The 14105-nt window shown below is 36.3% G+C and overlaps 1 protein-coding gene across 1 annotated transcript in view; it reads right to left on the bottom strand.

Moving 5' to 3' along the window:
* PXDN (peroxidasin) overlaps positions 1-14105 on the bottom strand; it is an 83295-nt gene that overhangs the window by 38588 nt on the left and 30602 nt on the right. Inside the window, exons 4-7 of the mRNA XM_030946277.1 lie at positions 9543-9614; positions 2506-2577; positions 1864-1935; positions 1212-1381 (exon numbers count right to left, since the gene is read on the bottom strand). Coding sequence (XP_030802137.1) covers positions 1212-1381; positions 1864-1935; positions 2506-2577; positions 9543-9614 — 386 coding nt within the window. The remainder of the gene's footprint in view (positions 1-1211; positions 1382-1863; positions 1936-2505; positions 2578-9542; positions 9615-14105) is intronic.

Raw genomic sequence — 14105 nt, 5'->3', positions numbered from 1 at the left:
TAATATATATATATGCTTAGTCACGATTAAATCCACTTTTCCCTGTGCAAAAGTGACTGAGATTTCTGACCTCCTTCATTGTTCCTCAGGATCTTTCAGCAGACTGGAAATAGATTGTGTAAATTTGTATCAGGTTCTAAAGCAGCTGTTCTATTTATTTGAACAGAGATTCAAATTGCCTATGAAGGAAAAACTTTAAAGCAGCAAGCACAAGTGCCATTTAAAATAACTTCCTCTAGATAAGTATCAGTATAACCTGCCTCACAGAATAATTTGTACAGCTTGCTTCCTGCAGTTTCCATATTCAGGCTCTTTAGATGTGCAAAGAGCTGGTAGGATGCCACGTGCATTATTCTTGCATCCAATTCCCTTTGTACTATCTTTTTCAAGAATCTTGTAGATGCTTATGATCATAGTTCTCTTGATCAGAATTATATCCAACACTTAACCAAAAGGACAATTTACTTATTTTATACTTTGGCTTCATTATGTAAGTGGGCAGGTAAATGCCCATAGCTTGATGAGAAATCTGCATTTTGATTTCAGAACACAAGAGGTACTGGGCAAAGTCACAGGGTGCCCATGGGGCCAAGTTTTTGCACCCCTAGGGCAAAGGAATATACACAAACAAAATTATTACAAAGGTGCTTTTCCATTAATCCTCAGTAGTAGAGGATTCCAGTGCCTGTGTGGAGTACTCCTATTAATTACAGCTGAGTAAAAAAAAAATTCAGTGGCCCAACCCCAATTCCTACATCCACAAAAATTTTAAAGGCCAGAACTGTGTCACCAGGGGCAATTCAGTAAAGCTTCTTTCTTTCCTTTCCCTCATATAGAAGGGAATAAACGACACCAAATACTATTAATGCAGCACCATAGACCCCAGCTGACAATCCTGTTATGATCAGAACTGAAATATAAAAGGGAAAAATAAACTCCTTCAGGATAATCACCTTTCATTCTTCAAGGGGAAATTTCAAATATGGTTATATTTGTTTCATTAAAGATAGGCTGAAGAGTAAAAGCAATCAATCCTGTCAGAAGCACACAAAACCAGAAAAGGAATGTGGAGAGATTTCTAGAAATAACCAATATTATCCAGAGGTGGGCAGTGTTAATAAACAGAACAACAAATTTTAACTCCCCCAAAAAATACAGTTTATGTACACGCAGCACATGAAAAATAAGCCATCAGGAAGTGGCAAACCCACCACAGTTCAATTCTTCTGGTGTTATTGTGGCCACTGATCTTCCCTGGATCCTGCGTGGATACTCGCAGGTAGCAGCTGCCTGAGCGTTACCCGACTCCGCGTACGTCTTGAGCAGCTCCGCCAGCCACAGGATCTCGCAGTCGCAGTGGAGAGCGTTGGAGTCCAAGCGCCTGCACAAAACAAGGAGCAGCCACAGCTCTGTTAGCAAGCCTCAGCCATCTTTTTCTAGGATCAACATGGTTCTGTAAATGGAGCAATGCCTTTATCTGGGAATACAGCCAACAGCCAACAGGCAATACAGGTGATGGTTGCTTGCTTATAGTCATTCTGGTAGTTTTTATTAGAAGAATGTGTGTTATTTTTACTGCCCAAAGGACAATCTATGTATATTATTTAGTCTATGAAACAATGATTACAAATAATCCCAATATAGGAAATAAACTTCAATCAGTAACTAAAGAAAATAGATATAAAACAATGTTCTCAATCTATGCACATAAACAACTGGAGCACAGTTAGGAAAAAAAATTAATATTTAAAACAATTGCACCATAAAAGGCATTTGCGAGGAAGATAAATATTGCAAGAGAAGATACAGTCTAATTGGGTTATTTAAGATTTCATTAGTTCAATAATAATTCAATTTACTTACAGTCTCTTCATAGATTCTAAGTGACTAAATGTTCCAGGAATCAAATGAGCTATTCTGTTGTTATGCAAAAACCTGTTAAAAACACAGAAATATGCATGTAATAATTCAGATTTTGTGATGCATTCATTTCATTTACATACTTCTGGAAGGTTTTCAAGAGAAATTAATCTAAGAAAAATTAAGAAAAAAATTGAACCTGTTCAGTAACTCATTGTCTGGTATTTTTTAAGTGGCCCCCAAGGTGTACTTGGATACGTCCATGTGGGGAAAAAGAAGCTATAAGTAACTACAAGGAAGGGAGTTCATAAGCTTTCAAATTAGAAATTAAAAAGGTCCTAAATAAAAAGTCTAGTTCTTCATTCATAACACTTATTTTCGGCCAAACATTGATAACAGATCTTTGGGAAGTAGTTTTGCAATAGAAAAATAAACCACAGGCCACGCTCACTTCTACATGCCTCTAAGGTCAGCCTCACCAAAATGCTCTTGGAAAGGCTATGTAGTAGTTACAGTTAAAAAAATTGATTCAAAACCATCTATGGCAATGATAAAAATATTCTTTTTTAGTTTAAAATGCCTGATTTAATTCAAAGAAGGAAGCAAGCTGTCTTCTGAATCTTACCCCAAGAAAAACAAACTTACAGCCTTTCAAGTTTTGGAAGATGAGTAAAGGATTCAGGTTCCAACGTTTCTATTTGATTAAAGTGCAGATACCTGAAAATATGTTAAACAAAAAGAAAAATACTGAAACAATTTTCTTGGTGAAATATTTTAAAGAACTTATTGTTTCCATAATGTTTACAGATCTAAATGGCCATAGTGATGTAGCAGTTTTTTCTGTTACCATCTGAATCTCATACTTGAATCTGAGAAATAGAAGACATGACAAACAAAGACGTGTTTGCAGATCACTATATTGAGTGTGTGTGTGTACATATATAAGCAAAAAAGCCCAAACATTGCTGTGGAGATTTTGGAGATAATACTTTGAATGCTATTTTGCCAACTCTGATGTTTATTGTATGCATGCTTGAAACAATTTACCAAAAAAAGAAAATTATTTTTTTAATAGGAAAAATGTTAGAGTTATTTAGAAAACATTTACAGTTTCCAGCACAATAACATTTTTCGTGACCAAATGTTTTCATTTCCATGAGTGAAAATTTCAAAAGATACTGAGAAATCATCTTCTCTAGTCCATGAACACTGGCATTTAAAGCTGTGAATGTTCTCAAAACCAAATCTGTAATATAAACCCAAGTTTGACTAATTTAACTTTAGACAAAGGGCTAAATACCAACTGGTGCTGTTTGATGCTCTCTTGATGCTTATGCCAAGCTATGAACATTACACAACAATAAATCTACGCAGCTGTTAATGCTGTAAAATTGACAAAGTTAACACAACAAGACAATTAACCAGACTATTAACCTGTAACTATTGTGAAAATGGACTGCAAAAGCAGGATCATTCCAGCATCTACTATTTTGTGGAGCTACCCTGAACCTTGCAGATGAGAACACAAGATGTATGGATAAAACTGGCACAAGAAACTGTGAAAATGATTTATAGACTTTGGATCTTGATTATATCCAAAAGTATTCAAAACCCTTTAAGTTTTGTATTTGACCTCTGACAAACTCAGGAACTTCTAGGGAATGTGTATATACAGAAATCACTGTGGTCTGAAGAACAAAAAAGCCTGTCATTTAAAAACAGTGAGAACAACTCCAAGCTCAGTATCTCCTGAAACACCAATCCCTCAGCATGACAAGGCCAAGGACATGGGGATTTGCCCGTGCTGAGCCAGATGGTGGCTGTGCAGAGGGAAAAGCGGGAGCAGCGGTGGTTCCAGCCAAGCCTTGCAGGGAGCCCTGGAAGGCACGTGCAGGGGGAGCCAGGCTCGTGCCTGGCAGCCTCCCAGGACAAGCGCGAGCCAGCGAGCGATGACAGGGAGCAGTGAATGGGGACCACAGAAAAAGCCAATAAATCAGCACGGGCCTGATCAAGCACATCAGGGTGTCACGCCTGCCTACTGCCGGCGCAACGCCACAGAGTGTCCTGAGCACAGAGCATGGTCCTGTTAGCATGAAGAACCAAGAACCACATCACCTTGCTGGGACTGCCAGTTTTCATCTCCCCTTTAAAAATACAGGGCAATTTCTTCTAAATTAGAAAGACAGATCTCAAAGGCAGATATTTCTGGCAAGGATCATTCAATTTGCCAGCAGAGAGAAGAGAGACCTCAGTGAGGAAGGATTGGCAGGATAAGGACTGGGCATGGCCCAGCCATGAGGTGGGCAGGCACTGCTTGCCAGGTGCCAGGGCTCTGCTCATCCACCTTCCAGGATCAGCAGCATTTGGCAGGGGGCAAGGCAAGGGGGGATCACTGCAATGAAAGAGTACAAAGGGAACAACCAGGCACAACTATAGGGTTTGTTTTCTCTGAAGCAGCTTTTGTTTCGGAAAAAAATTAGAAACACTACTTCTTTTGCAGGCAGCAGTGATTTTTTTCCTTTTTAAATTTTTTAATTCTTCTTGCATTTTTATGCCTCATGAGCACCTCGCAAACACATCTCTTTATATTCCAAATAAATTAATCTCCTGTACTTCTTTGGCATTGACAAGGCAAGATTTGTAGGCATCTCTTATTTGAACAAAAAAAACATTGGTAAAAGCAGATACATTGAGTCAAACAACCCCTTCTTCAGGGCCACAAATCAGGGTAAAGTAAGAAAGAGAGAAAAAGAAAGAATACCTCTCTCAGATAGTTTAAGTAGTATATACATTGTAAAACTCAAAGCTCCAGCCCATAATGGCTGTTTAGTACTCACTATTAGAATTACAGATGTAATCAATATGTGCCTGAAAAGTCACCTTGTTTTTCCAAATAAATTTAAAAAAAATATTTCTGTTATAAACCTTGCCTTGTTTACAAGCTCACACCATTGCAGATACAATAATTCAGGTGCTGAAGAACATTTTAATAGCTAACTTTACCTCATCAGATATCACACTGTCTAAAGTAGTTCACACTGGCAAATATTTATAGGCATCTTTTATGTTCAGAGTACAAAGCATTAAAATTAGTAGTATCATGTAATAAACTAGACATTAAAAAGACTTTCAGAATGAAATTGAAAGAAAAAGCATGCAAGAGTGATTTTTAAATACCAATATATCTTTCCTTTTTGATTCTAAAAACACTATCAAGAATTAAATAGAAGGAAAGAAAATACCTTAGGGAAAAAAAGTCCAAATGAAACACCTCAAGAGGAAGATTAAGATTTTGTCAAATAAGCATGGTATAGATTTCTTATTATTAATCTCGTAGGACAAAAAATTACTGTAAAATTCAGTCCCAGTGACATTTTTCACATCATTAAATTTAGGATTATATTTTCTGTAGCTTTGAAGTTTTTGTAGGTGAGGACTTTTATTAAATATGCCAGTTCTTCTTTTGCTAATAACATCATCACATCTTTGGGGAAATACTCATTAGCCAAATATAATCCATGTTCTGAATATTTAAACAGCATGTTTGCCCTTTTGATTAGTTGAATAAGAATGACCAAACATATATGTTCCATATTTATCAAAGAGCTTTCCCTGCTCAGGGACAACTAGTAGCAGCCTTGAACCACAAGGAAAAATATTTAAATGTATGTTGTGATAACAATATAAAATACTGGAACAGGATACTTAAGGAGATTATGGAATCCTCACTGAAGACTTTTAAAATAAGGCTAGACAAGTATCTGTTTCCAGTTTGTTGTCCCTAGCTAATCTTACTGTAGAATAATAAAGATTAACTTCTCAACGCCCCTGTCACACCTCTTGGGTTCCTTTGTTTGTTTATTAACTAATTAACTAATATCTGACATAGAGTCATGCAAAAATCAGGAACTTGTAGTATAAAACAAGAAAATAAATAGCAACACCTCAAAAATACTGAAAACTGAATTGAATTAAATAGACTTAATATAACAAACTGTATCACTATATGTTAGTTAAGGTTTTTGTCTACTAATTCCCCCAAAATATGTATATGTGTACATAAACTACAGCATAACTAATAACTGCATGTATATGTGTACATAAACTACAGCATAACTAATAACAGCTTATAAAGAACAAAATTAGTATGTTAATATGAAAGTTAAAAGAAAATGCATAACTAGGATTAGGTAAACAGATTTAAATAATTCCATTAATATTTGGGGATGCCACTAGTTAAATAGTGGAGAGTACACTTTTTGTCCCTGATACATACATACATAAGCTGAGATCTCAAAAATGTGACAGATATTTGGAAGGAAAGCAATGTATACACATCTGGAAATGGACTCCATTTAGAGCTAGATCTTGGGATCCAAACTCATGAGCTCCCCAGCAGGGTATTAGTGCCATTTCAGACGGGATTCAGTGGTCAAGCCCAGGCACAGAGGCACAGAGCAGCTGTCTAAGCCCAGGCACACAGAGGCAGCCCTCGTTGCCTTTCGGGTGCTCTGTCTGCCTTCCGGCTGCTGCTCTGAAAAAATGCAAGTTTCCTGCAGCTTTCTGCTCTCTGTGCCAGACCCAAACATATGTCTTGCAGATTTAACAGTGTCTAAACTGGTACTAAGCAGCTACTTTTCATTAACGCTCTCCCTTCATGCCCAGCCACAGGTGAAAAGTTAGGTGATGAAATATGTATGGCTCAGTGTGTTCAAGTACCTAAAACTGCCAATTTTTCTTCAGAATTTACCCTAGCACAAACAGGTTTCAAGATCTGATTCAAAGATCTTATTTTCTTGGCAGAAATTTCCAAAGGAAAAGCTATTTTGACTACATCAGCAGCAAAGAATTCTGCTTCAGAGGTTTAAGGAGGAACCTGCCAGCTGCAATAAATACTTGGGGGGTTTTGTCCCTTATACATGCAACAGTACATTTAGGTTTTAGTTAGTGTAATTTAGTTGCATTTAACTACATTTAGCTTTCGGTAACAACAACAATGACCAAAAATATGTTTGCTTTGCTGATCAGGTATCTTTTTAAAAGCAACTATCAGTTGAATTCTGCTTCACTGGAGTAGAAGAAATAGCTGTGAAACAAGTAATTCCCTGAAATGTGGTCCACAGTGTTACTTCTGAGAACTCTGCTGAGCATTGAGAACAGCATTTGGCTGAGTTAACACAACCAGTAGCAAAATGTGTTCGATAACTTGTGGCCACAGAGACCTCAAATGCAGAAACATTGATTTAGTACTGTCAATACAGTTCAAAACTGAAATTAGGACACTTAGAAATTTGTTTGCCAAGGGTAACTCTTGTCAGCAGTTTTTCTCCAAAGCTAATGTGATAAAACAGACCCTGCAGAGTCAGAACATATTTTTATGCTAAAGATGCATAAATGCCAAATCTTTCCTAAACTAAAAATCTCAAAGCTTACTCTCCATTAAATTTATTTCTGTGCCTGCCACTGGCTTCATGTGCTCTCATCTTCCCTCCTGGCAAGCTCTGTGTTCAGGAGAGGAGCAGAAGAGCTCTAAAAGGCAGTGAGCTCTGATGCAGGCAGTGGGGTAGCACCTGCCCCCCATTCCCCAGCAGCTGCAGGTGCTGACAGGACACACGGGCAGGCAATGAGCAGTGACTCTGCCAGGCTCCATATCCAATCTTCCCAGCTGGAGATTAGATTCAAGCCCTGAGTCTGAATCTCAGTTTCATACTGAATAATGTGGATGTCTGAAAAGTTTGAGCTTAAGCTGATACAGTGTGATATCACTGTAGAAAGAGAGGCTTAACTGCCACATAGTGGAGAAGAGCATTCAGAAGGTGTTAATATTCCAAACTGATTTATGTTTTTCAGTAATAACATAGATCAACAGGGAAAAAGAACACAAGAGAAAAGGACAAATATTGCCACTTGCAGCATATGAGGCCTGTGGCATGGGGAAGAACATTCTTTTGGAAGATTAGTAATGCAATAAATGGGCCTCAGTATTCCAAATTCTACACAGAAATTATGTATTGCTATTATCATGCAAGTAAGCCCTACCAGTTGCTGTCAATATGGTGCAGTAATAATTGCTAGAGTAAAAGGAGAAGGAAGAGAAAGGCATTAAGGAAAAAAATACATATTTAAATACTTTTTATAATTAACACTTCTGTTTTACATAGAAGTTCCTCCTTCAAAAGGCATCTATTGCACTCTAAAAGGAGCATGTATGATTTTGTACCCATATAAAGTGTCATTTTATTTCATATATACTCTGTGTCTACTAATATCCATTAGAGGCTTACAGTAACAAGGAAACTGGTACATATAGAGCATTTGTAATACACTGATACCTTTCAGGACCTTAAAAATTGATGTTCAGTTCCCAGTTTATACACAACAACTCATTAGTTTGCTACTGTTATTTGGTAGTCAAACTGTGAAACAACTACACATTTACAGTTTTTTACTTTTTCTAAACATTATCATAATGAATTTAGAGTAATGCCTTCTGATCATAGTCACAGAATTGTTAAGGCTAGAAAAGGCATTTAGGATTTTCAAGTCTAACCATCAACCTAGCACCACTGCCATGTTCATCACTAAACCATGACCTCAAAGTGCCATATCCAGTCAGTTCTTGAACACTTCCAGGAAGTGCGACTCCACTGCTTCCCAAGGCAGCCTGTTTCATGCTTTACCACACTTTCCATGAAAACATTTTTTCTAATACCAATCTAAACCTCTCCTGCTGCAACTTGAGACCATTTCCTCTTGTCCTGTCACTTGTTACCTGGGAGAAGAGACCACTCCCCAGCTCACTATAACCTCATTTCAAGTAGTGGTAGAGAGAAACGAGGTCTCCACTGAGGCTCCTTTTCCCCAGACTAAACAAGCCCAGCTCCCTCAGCTGCTCCTCACAGGATTTGTGCTCCAGCCCTTTCACTCGCTTCACTGCCCTTCTCTGGACTCATGCCAGCAATTCAATGTCTCTCCTATAGTGATCATACAACAAAACATAGTTGAACTTAATGGAATCAATACAATTGGGTTTTGTCATGCTCAGGACTGCATTCTTCATTCTTTTTCAGTAGAAATTATTCTTGATTATGCAGGAAAATAAGTATGATTTTAATCGATCTTTCTGGACGACATTACTGAAACATCTACGTTGCAAATGATGAACTTCCTTACTTGTTTCTGTATATGGCAATGATTAACACATATAAATTATAGCAAGGTTTTTATTTAAAAAACTATTCTTGTTTCAAAGTATAACAAAACAGGATTGAACTTGCAGAGGCTAATTCAGCTTTAGTTATGCTGCATAAACAAAGTAACTGCTGCAGTGAAAGGAATTGTGATATTATAAAAACCTGCAGAAATGAAAGCAGAATCTATCTCTAAGCAATACACATTAGTTTTCAACATTTTCCACAATAATTCTCCTTTGTCAAAGGTATGTAACAATGTATAGGGACATCAGGAATGCAAATCACAAAAAAAAGACAAACATAGAAATTAGGAATTTGACAAAGAGATCAACTGTGGTTTTTTCACATGCAAATGATTATGGGGCTCTCTGCCCAACCCAGGGGTGCAGACATGCAGAGCATGCAGGTAGGATGTACAGATCAAGGCGTGCACTTTTCCTCTGCAGGGGAACCATGGAGATGACAGCACAGAAGAGAAAAGGCACTTACAGTTGTTCTAGAGAGGCAAGTCCTTTAAATGCTTGCCTGTCAATTGACTGGATTTCATTCTTGTACAAATAGCTGAAACAAGAAACAATCAGTAATATTAGTACACAAACAAGAGCTACATGAAGGTGGAAAAGAAGAATTAAGTTGACACATGAAGACAGTTTTTCAACTACATATTAGAAAAAAAAAAAACAAATCAAAAACTAAAAACATAAAAATATTCCATCCTTGAGATTTCATCCCAAATGACTACTAGGAAAGACATAAGTCTGGGGCCTTGAAGACCCTGAGGCTCACACCTGGATGGACTTGGGCTTCCCAGTGCTCATGGCATTACTTATTGGATTTTTGTCCCTTGTTCTCTTGATTGGTTTGCCAAAAGTCAAAAGAAGTTCAGCTTAATGGGACAGAATTGCATTAGAGGTGCCTTTACCAGAACACACCAGGGATGGCCTCTTGATTTCTTTAAAATACTCATCTGAATACTGGTGCGAATATTCAAATTAGGATAGAGTGGGTCTTTTACTGGACTTGGAGAACAAACAGTGAGAAATTTCTGTAATTCCGCCTGTGTCACCTTTGGAATATTCACAAAAAAAAATACAAGTTATAATATTGGTATCACATCCATAAAGCAGCACTGTATATTTGTTTTATCACTGCGCAGAAGATGGACATTAGGTCCCCATTGATACTCTATAATATAAACAGAATACACATGCAGAGTATCAGTATGTTCGCATGTGTGGTCTACACCTTTTTTATGGAATTAAAATAAATCAGGAAGGATCAGTGTATGTGCTCATGTTCATCATGCTCTTAGCAGCAAGGATGGTTTAGTGAGGGGTATTGGAGAAAAATCACACAGTTTAGCTGATGACTACAGTTTCTGCATGGAGGCAGCAAATGAAAATACTTTGGGGGTTCAGTGTCAGTCACTCTTTTTGTGTTAGGATAGGCACAGGTTTGTGGTTAAGAACTTTTTCACAATTATTTGACAAATGATTTGAAACTCAGTTAATCAGGCATGGGTTTCTATGGAAAGGGGATGAAGAGACTTTGTACCACAAATGACTTTATTAGCAGGCATCTTATTAGTAGTGGTTTTGGATTTTCTATTACAGTTTTCAGTAACTTACTGGAAATATTGCAAACTCCTTTTGGTGCAACAGAAAAAATACTGGCTCTGCTGGAGGTGGTGGCAGTTTTTACACTGATGTGACAATGGGCAACATTTCACAATAGGCCCTAACAAGGAAAGAAGTTGTAGGTATTTGATATTAAACTAATGACAACTTTGGCGAACAATAAGGAGTAGTATCCTTCCTTTGAATCTAAATTAACTTTTCCAATGCACTGCTTACTGACAATCCAACACATTAATATACAGAGATTCCTGTGTGCTTTTTTAACATAGATAAGCATCTGAATAAAAAAGCAGAGTTCTTCCAAGAACAAGAAATAAAAATTTCTGAGGTTTTAAAATATTCAAAACAAGAAAAAAAATTACTGTCTTGTGAAATTGCTGTAAAAACTTTTAAAATAATTTGAAAACAGTGATTTTTTTATGTGGAACTGGTTTTTATTCTATTTGAAAAAAAATATTTCATGAGTATTAAAATACTTGTTTTGGCTCAGATTTACCAATTCATTTGAGGATCACAGTCATTACGATTTTCTCTCCTTAATTTTCCTCTCTGATATTCAATTCCTATCTTATTTTCCTGTGAGAATTTTAAACACACCTTTTGACTCCTTAGAAAATACCAAGGACTGATCAGCTGAAGTGTTATTTTTCTTTAATACACTTAATTCCACTTGGCGGTGTGGAAATCCCTCTTATTTCTGAGTACTTCTGGTCAGACGAGAGAACCAAAGTGGGCTTAGACAGTCTTGAAAACTGCCCTCAGTTAATCATCTCTTTCTGGCATTTCAACAATTTTATTCAAAAAATCTGAATTCATCAGATTTTTTAAAAAGTTTTACCACAACCATTCATATAACTTTTATTTACTCTCTGAAGACAGAAGGCAGAGAGTGAAAATCAGAGTTAAATTAGACTGGGATAATGACTGTAGTACTGTAGACTTTTACCACCATACTGCAGGGAAGGGACCAGCCTTTACGAGTTCTTACCAAGCCACTGCAGTGAGCCTTTATTTGGTGTTTTCAGCTTTAAATCAGAGCTTTTTCCATTCTGACCAGAAAACCCTCAACTGCAGGAAACTCAACAAACCTCAGTCAACCATATCCTCCCTTCACAGAGAAACCCCAGCAACCTCAGGGCTACACATCCTATGACAAATGTGTTAACCAAACTTCCATTTAATTGTGTAGCTGTATCACTGAGGACAACAGAAAAAATATATAATTATTTGCCTAATGGACAGAGACATGTCAGAATGTAAAGTACAAATAAGTATCATTCACAAAAAAAATGCATCCCTCTAAAATGGCAGCATGCACATACAGTGTTATAGAAGTAAAACTTTGTAAACATTGTTAAATTTCAACAAACATTCTCAAAATTTATCTCAGTTACATTATCAGAAAACAAATGTAGTACAATTAGGGAAAAAATTATTTATCATTTAATTTACCTAAAAGCTCTCTTACAGAACTGAATATTAGAATTTTACAGGAGAAGAATAAACAGTGGATTGAAATGGAAAAGGCATATATTCTATTAAGACATTAAATTATCTTTGGACAATTATTAATATATATTTTTAGAAATGTTTATTAGAAAAAAGAGCATTTTTTTTTCCAGAAATGCAAGCAAGGCTGCTAGAGATCAGAGGTACTGGTCATATACTTCAGAAATGAACAAATAGGTAATAATTTACCAGAAAATTTGGGAGAAAAAGTAGCTTTAATTAACAAGCCTGCTAGATTATGAGGATATTCTTGGGCAGTTCTTTTTTTCTTATTTTAATGGGCTATATTAAAAATCATGTGATACTAGGAAAGTAAGATTCAGATATATTTGTTTGGAACTGGAGGGGGAAAAGGCAAAAAGTAACAAGCATTGCAGCATTAAATCTCACAAGTAATAAACACCCAAGGACAGGTTTACATAGGAACATGAAGGACAGTGGAACCAGCAACATGAATTGCAAAGAAAAGAGATCTGGAACCACTGGAGGTGCCCAGAGGACCAAGTAACATGGCCAAGACAGCAAGAGTGGCAGAAGGCATGGAAAGAAATGAGACCTAATCTCAAACACATCATCTACCACTATTGCTTCATTCACCAGACACAAAACAAAACTTGCATGCTCCCTGTTGGCATTTCTGGAACTGACACACTTCATACAGTCTCAAATACCATTTACCATATGCTCATGGTAATACTTTCATGTCTGTTTCCTCATCTATGCATTTCATACCAGGACAACATACAACGTTGTTGATAAATTTCATTCCCCAGTTTTATTTATTTCACTTCCTTCATGCTATCTTCTAGCTCACTGCTCTGTAAATGTCTAATACATGTTCTCCTTATCTGGAAAGGTTTTTAATTGTTAACCCATATTATATATTTTTTCATATCTCCTCCTGACTTCTTCCTTTTTTAACTCACATTCATTTTTTCCACTTCTGATTCCAAAATCTTCTAGTATTCTACATGTTGAAATGGTAACACTGTGCCTACCTTCAATTCCCAACTATCTTCTCTCTTGGAGAATAAACTGTTGACTTTTAGGCTTAGGAAGAATTATCCTATCATGTTTCCACAAATTTACCTGCATCTATACTATAAGGTTGGGAAGCTTACTAAAGAGCCTTATTGCCAACACTGAGGTATATGGAGTAAAGACAGATGGACAGAAAAGCAGGGAATCAGAAGAAAAAGAAAAAAAATTATCCTCTTGGTTTCACAACAAAAAATAATTACATTTCTTTCTTTCCAACCTTTAGTATATTAATACAAAACCAAATTATTACCACAAACAGCACAGCAAAATCACACAAAATTGCTTTTAGAATTGCCAGAATTTCAATTACATAAAGAACAAGACAATAAAAAATCCTTAAAAATGTAAAAAAATTAAGTGCGCAGTTTTCTTTTGGTTATGTAAAGATCAAGTTTTACAGTGATGAATACTTTTAATGCAGAGAAAATTGAGAAAATATTACTCTTCATCAAAATGTGTTCTTCATACAGATACATTCTGGTAACATACACTGCTCATAAAACTCTAAGCTCAACTTCAGAAAGGAATAGTACAAGGAAGCATTTGAAAATCCTGATTTAGGTCCTGTTGAAAAAAAATTTGTTTGAAAGTGCAAAATCTGATCTTCAGCAGTCATACAGGAATGGATCTTAACATCTATCTCTCAGTGACTGGTTTAAAAAAAAAATATGCTGTGGTATACTTTATATATTTTGTATAAAAATATATAATTGTGACTCATTTTAGTTTTAAATATGCATTGTTATAGATTTTATATTTATATATAGTCACATTTTGCTAAATCAGGGACACTCAGAAATGACAGGTTTTTTAAAATTAGTCAGGGAATTATACATTTTCAGAACCATATGCAATCCAGTACAAG

This window comes from Camarhynchus parvulus, chromosome 3 (genome assembly GCF_901933205.1).
Source record: "Camarhynchus parvulus chromosome 3, STF_HiC, whole genome shotgun sequence".
Taxonomy (NCBI): domain Eukaryota; kingdom Metazoa; phylum Chordata; class Aves; order Passeriformes; family Thraupidae; genus Camarhynchus; species Camarhynchus parvulus.
This window is presented reverse-complemented; position numbering and strand designations above follow the sequence as displayed.